The sequence below is a fragment of the Colias eurytheme genome, chromosome 16 (assembly GCF_061535395.1).
Source record: "Colias eurytheme isolate Ceu_HAF_F1 chromosome 16, ilColEury1 Martin Lab GWU primary, whole genome shotgun sequence".
In the NCBI taxonomy this organism is placed as follows: domain Eukaryota; kingdom Metazoa; phylum Arthropoda; class Insecta; order Lepidoptera; family Pieridae; genus Colias; species Colias eurytheme.
In genome coordinates, this window is record NC_142995.1 from 2,262,286 (window position 1) to 2,282,114 (window position 19,829).

General features: G+C 34.8%; 1 protein-coding gene across 1 annotated transcript in view; it reads left to right on the top strand.

Moving 5' to 3' along the window:
- Positions 1 to 2,700: 2,700 nt before the first annotated feature.
- The window catches only part of LOC149901591 (zinc finger SWIM domain-containing protein 4-like), a 57,177-nt gene continuing 40,048 nt past the window's right edge, over positions 2,701 to 19,829 (top strand). Inside the window, exon 1 of the mRNA XM_090111303.1 lies at positions 2,701 to 3,015. Coding sequence (XP_089967429.1) covers positions 2,718 to 3,015 — 298 coding nt within the window. The 5' untranslated portion in view covers positions 2,701 to 2,717. The remainder of the gene's footprint in view (positions 3,016 to 19,829) is intronic.

A 19,829-nucleotide genomic window follows, 5' to 3' on the forward strand; every position in this document is an offset into this window, starting at 1 on the left:
CCTACAGTTGGATATTACTATTTATTTTGGATAAATTGTCTTGTTTTTATAATTAAGTAGGTACTTATTTTATGAACAGGAACATTATATGATAAAACAATCACAACTCAAAAATTACAGAAACGATTTTCTTTATTTTCTTCCTATATGTACCTATGTACCTTATTCGCATAAAAATACTAAAAAGGTAAAGTTGTTTTCACATGTTAATAGAGATGAATTGAAATTGTAAATATACCTATGTTTAAATAGAGACTTGTAAAAGCATACCTAGTGGCTTTTCAAATTGCATGAGAATATCTATACCCTATGGTAATAATAAAGGTTATTTTACTTATTTTGATTTGTGTTTGTTCCAAAATCTAAAGGAAGTGAATCTAAATCTATTCACATTAGTAAATTGAATTTAAAATTTCATTAATCTCAAAATTTTAAAATGATAGGTATACAATAGCTATACAATTGCTAAAAGTTTTGATCGAACTATTAAAACATAATATAATATTATGTATATAGTATGAACAGAATTTATAATACTTTAAACCTTAAGTCAACAAAAACGCAATTAAACTTACAAGTTGGGATCGAATCCAGGCTCTCTAGCGCAAAAATCAGGGTCACAAACCACTGAGCCATGTCTACTAAACGGAATGACCTTTTCAGTTTTAAATATTATCAAATTAATAGATGTAAGTAACTAGTTAGATATAACTACATATTTTATTCGTGATGTACAAAAAATAAATTCACTTCGTTTGTTCACTTTTATTATTCTTACTAGAAAACGGACTATCGCCTTGTTGTTTAAAATCGAAGTACCTACTTATTTATAGTTTAGGAAAATTAATTATTTAACAACAGATTAATTCTGAACACCACAGATTAAAAACAAAAAAAAAACAATCTTGTCCGGAAAGGAGAGTGATGTGTTTATTCATTCAGTTAAAAGCTACATTTATGTCAAAAACACATTCTAAATTCAAAAATTTAGAATATCAAATTCGAATATTTTATATCTCGCCATTGAGATAATATTACTATTAATGTATCTCGCCCACTTTTTACATTAATAAGTAGTAGCTAACGCTATAATAGATAATACATTGTGATGAAATTGAATTTTAAATAAAAAATTGAAACTAGGTACCTAGGGTAGGTAGGTATATTTTATTCTTTGTTTATAATTACGAATTTCAATTCATTTCAATTACACAGGTAATACTGTACACGTAGTATATTATTATTAGTCTGTGACTGTACTATTGTGAAATTGTATTTCAATTGATAGGTATATATGTATATCCACGTTTGATGTAACCTGTGGCTGTGGTTGTAACTTTTCAGTAACAAAATTATCTATTAGTTTCAATAACTAGGTAGGTAGGTACGTACATCGATCATGAGTTGTATATATGTATATTTCTATAGGTATTGGCTATATGTATTTGTAGCTGAAAATTAGAGCTTACAAGTATTTTATACGAGTGATTGTTTGTAGTATTTTTTTCATTAATATCTACACGGGTAAATTCAAACGTTTCTATTGAATGGAAAATACTATAAAACGATCATACCTACTAGGACTGCACAAAATCCACATCACAATAATTCATTGTCATATACCTACTTGACCACTGCACTAAACCAACCGCTAACATTGACTTACAAAATATTTTACCTGCCTCCAACAATACATACCTGCATACAATTCAAATAGTAAAAAAAAATCATAAATAAATAAAGGTCATTGTACGTACGTGACAATACAGCGCTTCAATGCTTTTGTTCAGTAGTGGAGCGCTGTAAAAATTGTCAGATTTAATTATGAACTCATTTATATAGTTATCTCACTGATGATGAAAATATAACAAACATGTTCCCAACGTACATGATCACATAGCCGCTGCAGCGCTGTTACATGTACTGTACAATATAATAATTATAATTGATACGTACCTACCATTGCGCATTGTGTGATAATTAAAACTAAGCCGCTACATCGCTGAATTAGAAAAAAAATTATAAACAAATAAAGGTCATTGTACGTAAGTGTCAAGTCAGCGGCTTCAGCGCTGTAACACAAATCTCAGCTGAGTTGCAAGTCGGACACCTGACGTCGGCCCCCCGCCCCCCCGCAGCCATCAGCTGTTAATGTCACCCCACCCGCCTTTCCCCTTCGTTTGTGTAATGCGAGGAACTGCGGTAAGAATGGATATGACTACGTAATTTAATTATTTTTTGCATTTTTACTAGATTAAAATCCGTAAAAAATATTTTGTTTGTATTCTTATGTTTTATAAATACGATCAGAAATGAATATTAACTAATTAATTATGTTATTCAAACAATATAAACACGTTACACGTTCTTGGCGTGACCGTGTAATGAGTGATTGCGTAATAATATTTTTATTATTTCCTTTTTCCATTATAATTTCATATTATAAAGTAAACTCACTCTATGAACCATCAAGAATGCCTTGTTATATACTCACACCGTTTCATGTTGTTCTTATCATAAATGATGAAAGCTGATATAGCGAGTAACGACAGAAAATACCAACTTTTTAATAATATATGACACATTATGGCTGTCAAATGAATAATTTATTGCATTGTCGATCCGGGGCGTACATCCCCCAGGGGGAGGCGCGGCGGGGGAATTCGGCGCGGGGAACGGAGGCACGTCAGTCCGCGCTGGGCGGCCGAGCGAGCGCCATGTCTACGTGTGCGCCGCGCGCGTGCTGCCGGCCGCGCGCCCCGCCGACCCTACTCGACATCACCGCGAAGATAGTCGCCGCCGCGATCCCGTTCCAACGCATCGAGGAGCGCTACGAACGCATCCCCGAGCCGGTGCAGCGGCGCGTCGTCTACTGGTCGTTCCCCAGAGACGAGCGCGACATATGCATGTACTCGTCGCTGGCGCGAGCGCCGCCCGACGACCACAGGAACATCGCCTTCTGCCGCGGCCTCAAGCTGCTCGAAGCCGGCTGTGTTGAGAACGTCCTCCAAGTCGGTGAGTGTCCGCTGATCGCGCCTGCGCCTGTTTACTAATACGCGCCTCGCCCACCCCGCCGTATAAATAAAAACCTCGACGTGTGCGATCGATAGCTCTCGGAAATTATTCATGCGTCGAGAGATTAGGGCTTCAGAAAAGGCCCTCGAATCCAGCCATTCGGACAAACCAGCGAAACAACTTTAAAACTCGTTAGTGCGGTGAGGTCGATACGAGAAATCACGGCCGGTATCGGTAATTAATCCGCGTAGGTACATTTACATCAGTATATCTCACGCTGCATTCTGCATCCACTTCCTCGGTTTATTGCGATCAGAATTACTACTTTCGAAACTACGTCGTGAAATTCGGCTGACATTACCATAACTGGATGTCCCGTTATATAGGGAATTACAACCGGATTTTAGTTTGCGGTTCACGTAGGCTCATGAGAGGCGAGCCGTGGCTTTTAATGTCCCCGTAGACGGATGCGAATAAAACATATTAATTGCCTGCTTAATATCATGGGGTCGGGCGAGTTGGCCGGTTAATATTTCGGTCGTGGGAGTGATATATTCATTTACGCTTATCTTGCATCGAGGCGGTACACATTGTGGTTCTGAGTCGGCTGGGCCGCGCTGGGTTATGCCCCGAAGGAATGATGATAATATTTATGGTGCATGCGACCTAAAATGTTGGTAGCCATTGTGATTTCGACACGACTGTTTCGACCTAAATTGGTAATCTATATGTCGATAAAGACACGTTCCCAGCGTATCTATTAGATTCCCACAATCCTATCTCTTTCGATCTAAGACGCGCCCACTTTATACCAAATGCTGAAACTTGAATGTATTCTTAGAAATAAGTCAATAACACTCGCCTACAACAAATATTAATAGTACGATAAGCGTAAAGTTAATTTGTGTTCTGAGAAATTGTAATGGATAAATAAAATATGTTATAATTACTTGAACATTAGAGAATTTTGAGGTTCTCCAGTTAGGTATGACTTGATATTTTGTTGTAGTTTCTATGGATATAGATAATACCACAGACTAATAATAATATACTACGTATACAAATAATACCTAATTGCTTGCAAAAAACTATGCTTCTAGTTCTGATGCTACATTTTCGCGTTTTAATTTTAAAGTCACACACTATGTAATACATTATTATTCTGTATTATTTAATAGTTGAATTATACAATTTTGTCACAAGCAGGCAGCAGCCGCCCGCCCTAGTTACGATCGAATAAAAAACCATTTTTTTTAGATACCTACCTACATTTTATAATTTTGAATACATAGAAATCTAAATAACAAGACACTAGAAGTCGTAAGCGTGCGTGACCTTGTCGCCACTCAGGTGATTTGCACATCACCAGTGCATTCGTCACTGTTCAGTTGCTCTGGAGACGTATGAGTGTATACATGGTGTGTTTCAGCAATTCCCATTGCGGAAATTCTTCCACAAGTTGTAATTATACTTATAAAGGAATAATATTTCATCGGAAAATATTTTTTTTTCGAAATAATGCCGTTTTTCCTTAAAATTATAGAATATTTACAAGTATTACGAGTGTCACCATAGTAATCGAAATAACAATGAATGACACAGTCGACCATTCTTATTATCACGTTTGTTCGTATTGGAGCAAAAAGTCTCATATACTTAGGGATGTTATTCTAAAATAAACCGTAAATTCGTGCGTTAGGATACATATTCAAAAGCTTAATTTAATAGATAAGTTAGTTTTCACTAAAATAAAGCTGTCCAATAAAAGGCATAGTTTACTTGTGTGTACTGTTTGGCTTTCGGTTTGAATGTGTTGATTTTGGCGACAGCGGTTTTCATACGAATTATGACATTACAGCACTTCTATGTGTCTTGTTATTTAGATTTCTATGTTTGAATACCTAGATAATGTACTTGTATACCTATATGTTTATGTGAAAATCGTGATTGAGTAAAAGCATCTAAATAAACTTTCACTTTTAAATATGAACCTATTAGAATACATTTTATCTAAAATCCTAAAATAGAACTGTATGCCTACCTGCTTATCAATCTTAGTAACTGAAGATGTACATGCTTATGCAATAGATTATAGGTAGTATGACTACCTATTGTGAAAGACCGGGCAAGTGCGAGTCGGACTCGCGCACGACGGGTTCCGTACTATCGTCTATAATAGAAAATCACGTTTATTGTATCTAGAGACCCCCCTTAATATATATTTTATTTTTAGTAGGTATTTGTTGTCATGCCGCATGCTTAATATATATTTTATTTTTAGTAGGTGCTTGCTGGCATCATTAGGAGACTGGTTACGGACACAGATTCTTGAATAAAAGAACAAATTCGATGCATGTGTCAAGCTTGCATGTATCATGCACAGGATCGCATGTTACATTTGACCATCAACTAAAAGAAAGTTTAGATACAATTTCGTCGAATCAAATGCAATTGATTTTATGTAAAAACACTCTTATTATCATATAATTTATATACTTACTTTGAAAAATTATTTCAATATTTTGAAAAATTATAAAATTGCTGAATTTTGAATAGGCTAGCTATTATAGATTTCGACTTCGTTCGCGTGGGCTTTGCCTTATCACTCGCTGTACCCTAACAAGTTTTCATTTCCTGTTGCATCCATCAAAAATTTTCTTTGCTACATAAAAGATAAAAGTGTCATTCTTAAATGTTTCATCTCTTTCATAATATATTTAATTTTAAACTCAGAAGGTAAAAAAATTCTATGAGCGATTGAGTTTTTCCAATGGAACATCCTTACTAATATTATAAATGCGAAAGTAACTCTGTCTGTCTGTCTGTTACTCAATCACGCCTAAACTACTGAACCAATTTGCATGAAATTTGGTAACTATGGAGATATTTTGATACCCGAGAAAGCACATAGGCTACCTTTTATTGCAAAATATGTACCACGGGCGAAGCCGGGGCGGACCACTAGTATTAATATATTTTATGCTCTTCATTAGCTAGCATCTGTTACAAAACAAAAAACTTAAAAACTTGATCAAACAAAGTGTCATGCTTGATGAACTTGTATATTTTATATTTATATGCATGTGCATATTTGAAACGTTGTCATGCAAATTTCATCGAGAGAAATGCAGTACATAATTTAAATGTATGCAAATTCATATTGTATGAACGAATCTATCGAAACCAGTTTAAATTGAGATTGCTATACTTCTGATATTATTTATTGCCAATGTTGGTACCTGCTTTATATTCAAAATTGAAAGGATTATAGTCCCCATTGAATATCTATTTACTAAATAATTTGAATAACATGTCTGTATTATAATTTAATGTACATAGACGGAACCAATAGCCAATCATTGTTAATTTTAAAACGAGTTATGGGAGTTTATTGCGCGATTTCTTCTCTATTTTTGATACGTATTTTGCCTTCACAAAATAACCATAGTTCGCGGCAGATTAGACCGGCCTGAAGTAAGTCACAAGTGGAGAAGCAAATGCAATTTTGAATGCGATAGAGAAGGATAGAATATCCAACTTCAGAGCGGAGATTATAGTCTGTGAGTTACATATAAAAAAGGGTTTTTCAAATATTCCAAAGCATAATCTATCTTTGTTCCATATTTCAGCAAATATATTCTTGCATGAAAGCAACAAAGATTTCCAACTGAAGTTGTATGATCAAGAGAATGATATTAAATATACAGGGTGTCCCACTATTGATATACTAAGGAACGAAGCGAAGCGAGCGAAGGAACTTGTAGTTTTGCATACACTGATCAAGTAAAAAATACTTAAACAAAATTACGTCAAATATTTTTTGCTAAATTTTTCCTGAAAATCCATGTTTTCTTCTCTAGCTTCGCGCAGCCGGCATATTACTACCGCTTCTCTAATGAGAGCATTTTGTGTATGAAAACATAATCTTAAACGATAGCTCACGTGCTGGTGGCAAAGTTGGGCGGGTTGCTTGTTTTGGGTGTACACATAGAGTTTTAAGAATTCATCTATTTGAAAAAAAAAATGGGTCTGGAATTTTATAAGTATTTTTTACGTACTCAACGTATGCAAAACTATAACCTCCTTTGAGCTTAGTATACCAACAGTGGGACACCCTGTATATGACCACAGGAACTACGTGTTCATAAACTTATGATACTAAATAATAAATACTATAAATACATACATCATTAGCAATGCCATGCATGGACACGGGGAAACGTGTAGTTAAAAATGTAGGAGCCATTACAGTTGGCTAGTGAATAATCTATAGCTGATATTGTTAAATATTCTATGCTTATTATAATTGTATGGTTCTATTCCACTGCATGATGCCGTAGGGAAGCGAATTACGGAAATATGTATTGAAATAGAAACTAGATAGAAGGACTGTTTTGTGCATGGTGGTAGAACTGTAGAAGTAATGTTTCTTGTTTGTTCTTGAATTAATTAGAATTATTCTAGACTGAGATCGTAAGAAAATCAATACACATATCTATACATTCAACAGATTTTTGCTTTTAAACCACATTGCTTTTTGAGAACAGTCTTTGTGAAGATCTAAGAATAAGAAAGACAAGACGAGATTATCAGATGAAAACAGAACTATGAAAATGTAAAGGGCTAATAAGCACGTAGAGTGAGAGCTTGAAAAAAATGATAACTTGTAATTCTCACAAACCGCGGTTCTGAGAAGGTTTGAGGTTTATTGCTCAAGCTGCCATGATTCATCCGATGATCTTTGATATCATTACGTTCCTGAGAACTTGGCTTTTTGTTGGCGTGTGCTTGGAATAGTTAAGCGTTTATTTTTGACTTATGTCTGCTATAAATGAGAAATTTTAAGGGATAAGAGAGAAACCATGTTTGTTACGAAAGATGAGATTAGAAGTGAAATCCTTGTTGAATTTCTTTGTTAGGATTTTCTTTCTAATCTTCCTTTATTATTAGCGATGTGCCTTGTTATTTTTGTGCACCAATTTGGTACGCCACGCGGATAGATTTAAGTGTACCGCGACCAATGATGTTTTAAACTAAGTATCATCAAGTAGAAGTAAACATATCGTCTATAATACTGCCCACCATACACTAAAGTGCAGTAACAGCAAAATCACGATTTCGAGTAAAACGCATTTAAAGTTAAGAATTGATTTTAAAAAATCAACAGAATGATAAGCAAAAAAATTGGAATGCAGAAAGGTTGTAAAGGCATAGGTTCACACGTTAAAGCAATAAAAAAAAATATATCTTAATAACTGAATTTATTATGGCCATTTATTCTTTTTGGTGCCTATTACTGCATAGCCTTTTTTGTAAAAAATACCATTTTAAACTTAGTAAAATGCAGCAAAAAGCCCTATTACTGCGTTTGGATCAGTTATTTTGTCAAGAAACCCAACTAACATGCAGTAAGGTCAAAAAAATACTGCATTTTAGTTAGTTTTTTAAGAAAAAAGTGTTCAATTTACTAGTGCAGTAAGAAAAATAGCTAGTTCACAGTTGCAGTATTTAAAACATTAACTGCACTTTAGCTAGGAATAATCATATCTGTGTCGTTATGCTATCCAAACTAATCTGCAGTAATGCTGTATTTTACTGCGTGTTAGTCAGTTTATAATGATAAAAGAATGTTAAGTATTCACAACTAAAATGCGACAAGCTTTGATTTTACTGCATTTTAGTTGGGAGTTCGTGACAATAAATTGTATTTTCTTAATTTGCAGTAAAAATATCTTGTATGGCGGTAAATTTTACTGCGTATTAATTTTTTTTTTAATTTTTTTCCAGAAATATAAAACTATCTAAAGAACTGTAAAATTATATTGCTTACTGCATTTTAGTTATGAAACCTTAAAATTTAATCTGCAGTATAATTTATACTGTATTTTAGTTGGGAAATCACGCCAAATTGTTAATTTTTTTCGTTTGCAGTAAGTGAAAACTGTTAAATAAAAACCATTCTTATAGTCTTAGAAATAAGTAAGTTAATTCAATAGAAAGCTTAAGAAACCCGCTTTCAGAATCACTAATAAAACGAAAAATCACAAAAGGGCTGTTACTGCTCTTTAGTCTCTGGTGGGCAGAATATTAGTCAACGATAAACTATACATATTTATCAACGCATAGATATGTACACGTGTTTCCCTTTATACTTAGCCAAGATCTCGATAAGAAAAATGTCTAAATCCCAACAAATCTTATAATAGTCTAGAGTCTAGACTCTAGTATATTTTGGACACAAACCTTATATGAAACTTGACATCAACAAAAAGCGCTTGGAGCAAAACCAGAAACGCAGTTATATAAAGCATGACGTCACAACTAGATGCTCTAACGCTCAAACAATATCTCCTTGACCCCCGATTACGATTCGCTCATGAATCACCAATTCACGACAATACTATTTGACAGACGAAATTATTAAAAATTACACTCAATAATTTTTCGTCACTGCTGTGCGTCATTCACAATTGAAAGGTCAAATTCTTACCTCCCGCAATCTATTCATTGTAACTATCCCTTATTTAGAAAAACTTAATGCAAGGAATGACGTATAAAGTGGCAATAATATAAACAATGAAAGAATAAATACCAATTTATAGTTCGCTCACGACAATATAAGCATTACAAATAAGTTGTATCAGAACGACTTTTATAGTAATGATGCTGGTTTTTCACGCAACCATTGTGGTTTCAATTTCATAAAATAATATAAAATTTGTAACGCTAGAAACGTTACAATCGAACCACGTAAGAGATCATCCTAATTTGGTTTTAATAGCTTTAAATACCGGTCAAGATAAGCCGGAATGTCTATAGTTAAACTAGACTATTATAAAACAATTACCACAGAACTCGTTTCGAATAATATCTGTCTGTACTATAAATTCGAATATCTGACAATACAATAAATACATTATGGAATTCTTACTATCTAAGCACAGCCTTGGAAGAAATTCCATGAGTCAATAGTCCTAAAACAACAAATGCAAAAGTGAAGAAGTTTGAATGGCCCTTTTTTCCACAAATGAAAAAGATTGTAACAAATCAACATTGACAGTCATTCAGCCAACAGTGTGGTTATTCTACGGTACCGTGAAAAGCTACCATCTGTTAGCACAATCGCGATTCATAGCAACAAAGATGTACTAAGCAAACGGACATACGAACGTGTCCGCTGAAAGGAGCCTTGTCCACCAACAGTTTCACAGTGCCGGTACAAGAGTCGCTCTGTCGTGTGACCTCGTCCCGTAAACCAGCCTAACTTGACCTCTATATTTATTCCGACAACCCCATTCTTGTCTGACGCTCTATGCGATCCGCGGGGAGGAGAAGCTCTCCATTATTGGTCAGCTTACAAAGACACGTTGTAAGCACCTCCGCGCTCAACCAATTGGCAGTTCCACAAAGGACCCTTTGAAATGGGAATAGAGTACGATTTGGGTTATACGCTAGTTTTGTATAGCTTGAGTTGTTGAAGGCAAACGAGGTTCTGAAGAGGTAATCGCAGTCTATTCGATGGAACCATTGTTTGGGACGGTATATGGATTGTAAAACATAAATAGTACGGAGTTTAAACAGATGCGCAATGAGCATAAAGCCTTTGAAATCTATTTAACTGATATTTGCGTTTAAATTTTATGATTTGTGGTGAGCTCAATTGGAAATATTTTATTGCTCTTGCTTGTAGAAAGACTGATGTTCTTGACAAATTGCTTCGCTTTACCTTAACATTTTATTTTTTGTTCTCGAGCACCAAATAGATTAACAATGAAAACAATGATTTCTACACATTTCCTATCAACAACTACTTTTTGTTTTGTTTGTAAATATGCATCAAATGTCGAAAAACGTCCCTTCACTATAAATTCGTTTAACAGTGGTCAGCTAATTTGATTTATTTTATGACTGACAAAAATAACCGAAGCGAAGATATAAAAGTTACTAATTAAATAAGACCTCTGGTAGATCTGTAGTTTGCTGTATAAATTAGTAAGTGATGATTTGTCGTGGGAAGGAAAAACAAATGGTAAATGCTGACACATACATGTAGTATCTACACTCTACAGCCCACTCATCCAATCTTAATGGTAAGGCATTTTTGTAACTATAGGTTTAATTTGTCGTCTTTAGGGTTTAAACTTCCGTGAAGCGATTATTTTAATATCGATTGCCAATCGACATGGTTTGTTTAAATTGCATGACGAGCATTGAGCCAAATTATTTGTCGAATGTGTACTTAAGATTTTGTTTGATGATTACGATGATTTTATTGATAGGTATGCCATATTGTAATGGCCTTATTTATGATATCATACTCAACATTCTTGTTTTAGCTATATAAAACTTATAATAAATCTCTTGAGAAGTTAATAAATTTTCTGTCAGCTTTAGTGGAACATATATGGTAAGGAATAAATTTCCTGGTTTATTTAATATTTAATAAGAAAATAGTTTCTGGTTTATGTTACGGACAATGTGCATAAAATAAAAGTAAGGAATTTTATGAATTGCCAAGAACTAAAAATATATTATTAAATTCACAGGAACTGCTTTTTTAAACTAGATTTTATATCAGATACATTTTTCAATCTTAGAGAGAAAACTATAGCTACCAGTTGATATATTATCTTTCGAAGTGAATATTTTTATCTAGCATAGTGTTTGGCTACGTATTGTTTGGAAATCGATAAAGTACAAAACTAAATAAATACACCACAGCATTATAAAACAAATGTTACATACCGTTCGTAACCTGTGTTCCTAGTTCCAACGTCACAATATTTCTTATAAATGAATTTCCATGAATATTTTTCCCACAATTTATCTATATTGTCTTGAACTGTGCTGAGAATATTAAAAATTAAAATAGACACTGCAGCTTGGTACCTAGTTAATACTTAATATTACTTAATTCGAATAGAGTCAAAGGTTCAACGAATGGAGCTATAAGTAGGAATAGCGAGGTTATCTTGGGTCAGGCATCAATTATTGGCGCAGAGGGTGAGGGGGTCAACAATTAGCACCAATCAGACACAGGAAGACAAAATTAACTCGTCACTATATTTGACACTGACCCTTGCATTGCTCTGTTTGTTATTGCGTAGACCACTGTTAAAATAGTCTGGAAGAATCTAGAACATTTAGATGAATCAGACAGTTAGGAAATCGTTATCGTATTAAGTCTCTGGTTCCGATTTTGATAGAAATTTCGATGATGATGCATACTAAAAACACTGCCAAAACAACTGCGTTGAATAAACTCAAACTTTAATTAATTTTCTAGCGCTTTTGTCATTTAATCATCGTGTTCTACTGTCTTTTAACAATTACATACATTTCGGGTCACACTTATGGACAATAAATACTCGTAATTATTGCAATAGACATCAAAATCGATCTTGGATTATTTATTGCCTTTGTTTAGATAAGTTTTCTCAAGTGATTTGTACATAGTATTAAACTATGTACTTTAGTGTTAATTTATACTTCGGCTTATAAGTATATCGCATCATCTTAATTAGTTAATGGAAATAAATCTCCCCCATTGTTTTGATACACCAAGGTTTGATAAAAAACGGGTTAAAATTTTCTTCATAACCTTCTAGATTCTAGCAAAAAGGTTGAATTTGAATTCAGACGCATCAATTAAAAGGAGCCTGAATCATTAACTCTAAATACATGTTACAATGGAAATGGATATCCATCACACCGAAGACGGAGCGGTTTTGTAATATAGATCCGTATCATTAGTTATTGTCATTTATAATGATAGTGCCGGTCTGACGGGCGGTCCATTGTTGACCATTTAGTTTGTACGCTTCACATCACTAGATGTGGGAATATTTAATTATTGATTGGAACATAACGAAAAAATTTGAATTCCATATCCCACGGCATCGGTAAAGAATCAAAGAAAAGAAATATACAATACTTATTCATTTTTCTCAAGGATGAGTACCTTAATTACACAGTACTGATTGATGCAAAATTAGTTTTCCTAATGCAGTGGCACTCGAATATTCTTTAACATTCCATCTCCTATTTCTTCTTCTTCATGTTTTATTATTTGGTCAAAATTACTCCTAATTTAAATAACAGTAATATCTTTCCTTATGAAATACAATAATTGGCTATACGATGCTTCATTAGAAAACATTTTTTTAACTTTAAACTCTAAAGTAAATTAATTCTGATGAAATTATGTCTAACGATAAATAGAAATAAAATCTATCTCTAGTTTATGTAAACGTGACATTCCCAACAACTTGACATGAAAAAACATGTCATATCGGCTTTGATTAATGGTGTATGGACATTCAGTGTTCTCTATCAATCAATGTGATATCTGATTCCATTGGTGTCCATATATGAATCATATTCGCGACGTTTTATAATTTTTCAATGCAAATGCTTCCCTTGCTTTATAAAGAGACATTAATCAAATGAAATTTAGCACACATATAGAGGGTAACTTGGATAAACACATAGGATAGGTTTTATCCCGGAAATTCCACGGGAACGGGAACTATGCGGGTTTTTCTTTGAGAACGCGGGCGAAGCCGCGGGCGGAAAGCTAGTCTTCAATAAAAAGGAAAATGTTTTTAAAACACACGGGTACAATTGACACCAGCGTAACCTCTCCGCATTTGAAACCATCACGACCCTTGCCTGATCTTTAATTCTATGAAATAACAAATACACAGGACTAAATACGAGTATACAATGTATATTCTTCTTCTAAATTCTGCTAGCATCTATATCACGATATTTTTTTCTTCCCAATAAATGCAAAGCTTTAGAAAATAACATCAGCTCATTCTTGCCTGACAGTAGAACAGATGGTTAAATACCTAATTAGGTATGCTACATTGTATTAAATAGAACTTTCAAAACCATGTACCCGCTTCCCAGGACGAAATTATTGCCTTCGACACGTAATACGAACTTCCGTTTTCATACAAATAGGCGATTGCATCTATTTCAAAACCCTAATAACATGTACGTTGGTTACTTTTGGAGGAATTTGGAATACTTCATAGTTCAAATAATCTATGGTTTAATCCACTATCATATAGCAACAGTCACGCTGACTATCAAAATTGTGTCGAGCCGAACTGGGCCGTGTCTATCAGTTTTGATAATGGTTATTTGCGTAACTTTAACGTTGTATATTTAAGTGCTGGGCTGAAGTAGTATTGTGTCCTCTTAATTTTTTGGCCTAGAAATTCCTAACAACAGAGTTTTTGTAAGGGTCCTTACAATTTTGGCCAAAATTCAAAACGCTCGGATAACTATGTAGGATGTTTTAGGTGTGAAAAGATGGATTTTAAGAATCAATTTAAAAGACATTTTAAAACCTTCCATATTGTTGAATGCCATGTTTATTAAGGGTTCTCTGAAGGGTTCAATACAATCCAGTCCTCATCGTTTTCATGACAATTCAATTTAGGATTGTGAGGATTATAAAATTCATATTGAATTATCTTTCGACGTTGTACTTCTAAATTATCATGATATTACACGAACAATACGTACTCAAAAATTTAAACAGTCACGTTTACCAACCACGTACATTCAAATTCTTAACCACGCAGAGCTTACCACTCAACGCGCTCGTTGCATTACATTGCTCCATATATTAGGGCATTCGACTATAACATTCATACATAGCAGGTAATGTACGCTGTAACTGTGTAATTTCCACCGGATACAGAGCCTGTTAAGGTTTTAAATTGGTCATATTTCGTGTATTTTAAGACAATGGCCCATCTGGATGGTTGGGTCAGTGGTATCATTAAATTGATGGCTTTAAAGGAAGATACAAGGTCGGAATTGTGGATTTGCTTTATACAGTGCTATAATATTATGTTTGACTAGCTTTCCGCCTTCGGTTTCCCTTCCATGTCCTTCATTTTATCGAGTTACTCATACAAACTACAAAGTGTTGATTTAATGCGAAAAGACAATTTAGTCGTGGGTTATTGAAATTGTAAATTTATTTTGAGGATTGCGAATTAACTTCATAATAATTTCTTAGCTATGTTTCATAATGACGATTATTGTTAACGTTTTTAAATATTTAATTTATTTATAAATTTCGGCCATTAATTTTCATTTATTATTCATATGCGAATTATGCGATCGTTGAATCCAAGATGCAATTATGCAATTATGCAAGTATGCAATTTTATCTTAAATCTTTATAAGGGGTATGATGTTTAGCAAGCAGGTACGTAAATTGCTAATTAAAATAAGTTCTTATTTAATCCATCAGTCCTCGGAATCACAGACACAATAGAAAATCTATTGTGTCGCGCCCCGATCGGGCCTTACGGTGGTCAATGGGTTAAATTGAGCACATACCAAATACATGTTTTGTTTAAAAGATTTTAAGACAAAAACTTATAACTAATTCATTTAATTGTCTGTTTAGTATTTTTATAATAAATTTTACCAAAAAACTGCTGGGTTAGTAGAAAAATGTATTTATTTGTTAATTATTTAGTGCAGCCGCGATTTTGCTTATGTAATTTGTACTATATTAATATAACTGTAATCAAACATATTTTTTTCTATGTCAGTTCATTCATGATTCCATGTATTTTTCGCTGCCCAAAACTGTTTATTTAATAAAGTGAAGCATGTATGTCATTGTTCTCTAAATACTTATATTGATTTGAAATATTTCATGTAATAAGCACTTAGGTACCATAGTCTATTTTAAAGTTTTAAAACTTTATAGGAATGATCAACTAACTACAGTAGCAGTAATTAAGCTCGGTCGGAACGGCAGGAAGTAAATTGTTAACACCTACACTATTTTTGTATCGTGCTAATTTGGGAACAGTAGTTTCGGAGTAATTGAAGTGCAAATTCGAGATCTACTGATATAAAGTTAATGTCCGTTAAATTAAGCGAAAAATAACAACCATAACGCGTTTTTGCTGTGAGCCTTGTATTTTTTTGATTACCCAAATGTACTGTGATTAAGTGAAACAGGAAAAATAATTTATGAGTTATTTTCTGATATTCTACAATGTAGTGATGTACTTTCCAATTAAAATTAAATAAAAAGAAACTTAGAAACGGTTAAAACTCTAGCATCGTTGAAATAATAAACAAAAAAAAAAAATATACAACTTACACAACATAATATACAATAGTCATAAAATATAAGCGGATGATAATTAGATTGCAAGGAGAAGTTTACCCAAAGAATTATTAATTTTCGATACTATTCCCCCTATAAATAACCATCCGATAGCGCGATCAAATCGACCCAAAACGCACCGCAACCATCAACTGTAATTTTGGGCAATAAATTGTACCAATAATCAAATAAATTGGCCCGTTACCTTCCCTTTGATGCCGACGCATTTTTCAATCAACGCTTCGCAGTACGGATAAAATCATAACTATACCCTGTACTAACTAGTCTACAGTAAAAACGCTATTAGATACCTACTGAAAGGGTTTTTATTGCTTCAGTAGGAATGAAGAAGCAGTCTTGTTTGAAAATAACAACATTGTTGCAAACAGACAGTATGGCTTCCCATCAGCACTGCACTTATGAAGCCTTACGTCATCCACTGCTCTAATTCCGAAGATGACACGCTTTCATTAATGTAATCGTAGAATGAATCGAAAATGAAGTCCCTTCACCCTCGCCCAAAACTCTCGAGCCTATAAACTATGAAATTTAAAGTCAAGCGTCTCGAATCGCGTTTCAACCGCAGCAAAGACCTGTAGACAATATTATGGTCGAATGAAAAACGATTTAGACCGTCCGCAGTGTACAATGTAGACATGTGCGCCGATGCTCTTTTGACCGGCGGCGGCGTCTAGCATCTTATTTGCCGGCGGCGGCGGCGTCATCGGCGTAATCGGCGTGGATGGGGAAAATGAGTAAAATACGCCTAAATCTCCATTAAATTTCTTATTTATACCATTGGCGACAATCAAAATCAGAAAAAAAAAAACAAGGAATTATAAAATAGGGAAGTACGAGCAAAATATAAATGACAAGTACAAATAATATGCAAATTACCTTTTGTACTTGTTTCTTGCACATGTCATCTGAATCGGCCTTAACAAGATTGTCGTTTTGTGGGATAGTGATGTCTACCAAGAAAATCCTGGAAGTTGCTCGGTCCATCACCACAATATCAGGTCTATTCGCTAGAATAGTCCTGTCTGTGATGATGGGCCGATCCTAGTACCATTTGGCACGGTTATTTTCCAGGACCGGCTCCGGCGCGTACTTGTAATAAGGCACTTTTCCGTCAAGAAGGCCATACTTCAGAGCGAGCTCTTGGTGGATAATCCTAGCTGCTAGGTTGTGCCTGTGCAAGTACTCAGTGTTGGCGAGCATGGAACAACCGGAAGTAACTTGTCGGAGAGTTTCTCCAGGACGGTGACACATACGACATAAGTTCTGGGTCCCGTCCTTTATGATGTACTTCCGATAATTATTCGTTTTTACCACCTGATCCTGTATCGCACAGACAAAACCCTCGGTTTCCCCAAAGAGGTCACCAAAACGCAGCCAGTGAACCTAGGACAAGAAATCTACATGAGGTTCATGCAGAATCCTGTGAAACCTACCGTGTAGCTCTTTCTCTTTCCATATGGCCTCCCTGTCGGAAATGCTGAGCACTGCCGGCTTTTGCCAGTCCTGTTTGGCCAGGGACAGGGGAGTGAGTCCTTTGTCACATTCTATGACTTCAGCATGGATTGCATAGCCAACATTGCGAGGAAATAGTCTCTGAGTTTGCATATCTCACGATTGTGCAGCAATATATTAATTTATCTTCTTATATATAAAAATGAATCGCAAAATGTGTTGGTAAGCGCATAACTCGAGAACGGCTGAACCGATTTCGATAATTCTTTTTTTATTATATTCCTTGAAGTACGAGGATGGCTTTTATGTAGAGAAAACGTAAATATGTACCACGGGCGAAGCCGGGGCGGACCGCTAGTTATTATTATATATTTAAAAATACTAATGCTTTATTTAAACTATATACGCCGATGACGCCGGAAAAAAAATCGGCGGCGTCGGCGTGACTGAAACGGCCGGCGGCGTGCGCCACGCCGATCGGCGCACATGCCTAGTACAATGACAGAGGTATTATGGACGGAGTTTTGCGGTTTTGTTCATAACGTTTTATTTATAAGACCACTTGTATAAGATCGTGTCGCAATTTGCAGGTATAAATAAAATACATAATGAGTTTAGTAAAAACTGGAATCGGTAAAGGAAATTTGATATGATAAAACTTGAAAAGTAGGTCACATTTGCTTTCCCACGAAATTGTGTATGACCTCTTCAAAATTCTTCAAATATTTAATTACAGACCAGTCGCATTTGAGACTAGTTTGACAGATTCGTACATCCTATGCGGTCTAAAATTAATATTCTCGAAACGAGACGTTAAAAATAAAAGAGCTGCATATTCTTAATCCGAACGTATGTGAAAATCATTCAGCCTAATATTAACCATGACGCAGGTGGCGGCCCCCACCCCACGGAGCGGTGGGCTATCAAGAAACTTTATACGAGGGGGAAGATAAAACTTGATATTTAACCTGATTCCTTCAGTATTAGGCGTTGTTCCAATATTTTTTATACATAATTTGATGTCTTTGTTATTGGAACTGATGTTTTTGAGTAGGTGGATGAGAAACTTACCTACTGTGAATTTAAAATTATGCAGTATTCTTGATAGTTCTCTTTGGATTTATGAATTAATATGATGCCATTGCCAGAAGTACACCATATACGTATTACCAAATAACGCGATATTACTTAAAGATCGTGAAGAAAGTACAAAACAACAAAGAGATTATCACATATACAATATTGGTATCGATTTTCACATTGATAATTTAGACATTCATATAATACGATATTAATTAAGAGAAAGGAGGGCCATTAAAAATTATAAATTACACCAGAACACAGCTCGTTCAACCGGCCAGAAACGTTTATCATAATAAAAATGATATTAGGTCACAGTGGCGCCGGTAACTTAATAACACTTGGCACTAGAGCTTGGCAAGAAAATTATAGGCTCTTAAATATGATATCAGTATTCCTTTGACGTCATCGGACTTTGTTTTTCCCGTGTCTTCTTGGTCTTTGTGGGAATCTCATCGCTTGAGCGTTAACACTAAAACGTAGCATGCAAACTGCATAGTGGTGACATTTTCAATATTTTGTCCTTTTGGTTAATGAGACTTTTGGCCAGGGATCTCCAGTGTATTTGGGAGTCAAATCACAAGTAGGGGATCTTATAGTACAAAAAAAAGACGTCTGGCACTCGAGGACTGCCGCGGTAAGCATAGCATGCCTTCAAGCCACACCTCCGTGCCCGTCGTAGTGGGGAGCGTGAGGTTTTTTCGTTACGGAATTTCTGGATTCGGTCCCCGCGCTCAAGGCCCGCGATAGAAGCTATGCAATAGCTTAAAAACTCATTACAAATTCTGATAATTCTATTCTCTCCGAACGTTAAAATTACTTCTACGAAAAAGAATTGGCAAGCTATATTATAGTTACTCTTAAACTAATCTTTTTAATACCTGCTGCTTGCTGAGCTGGTTCATCCCAAGGATTTTATACAAAGTGTTGGCTTCACACTCTCTGTTTAATCAACGTTAGCTCCGCTTCATTTTTTCTGCTCTGTATAAGCAGTTTAACAACCTTCATTATTTAAATGACGTTACAACGTAAAAAAGATCATGCGAAACGTAAATTTATCATTGAACGTGATGGAAAAATTGAAGTCGTGGCAATAAATACAGGAGCA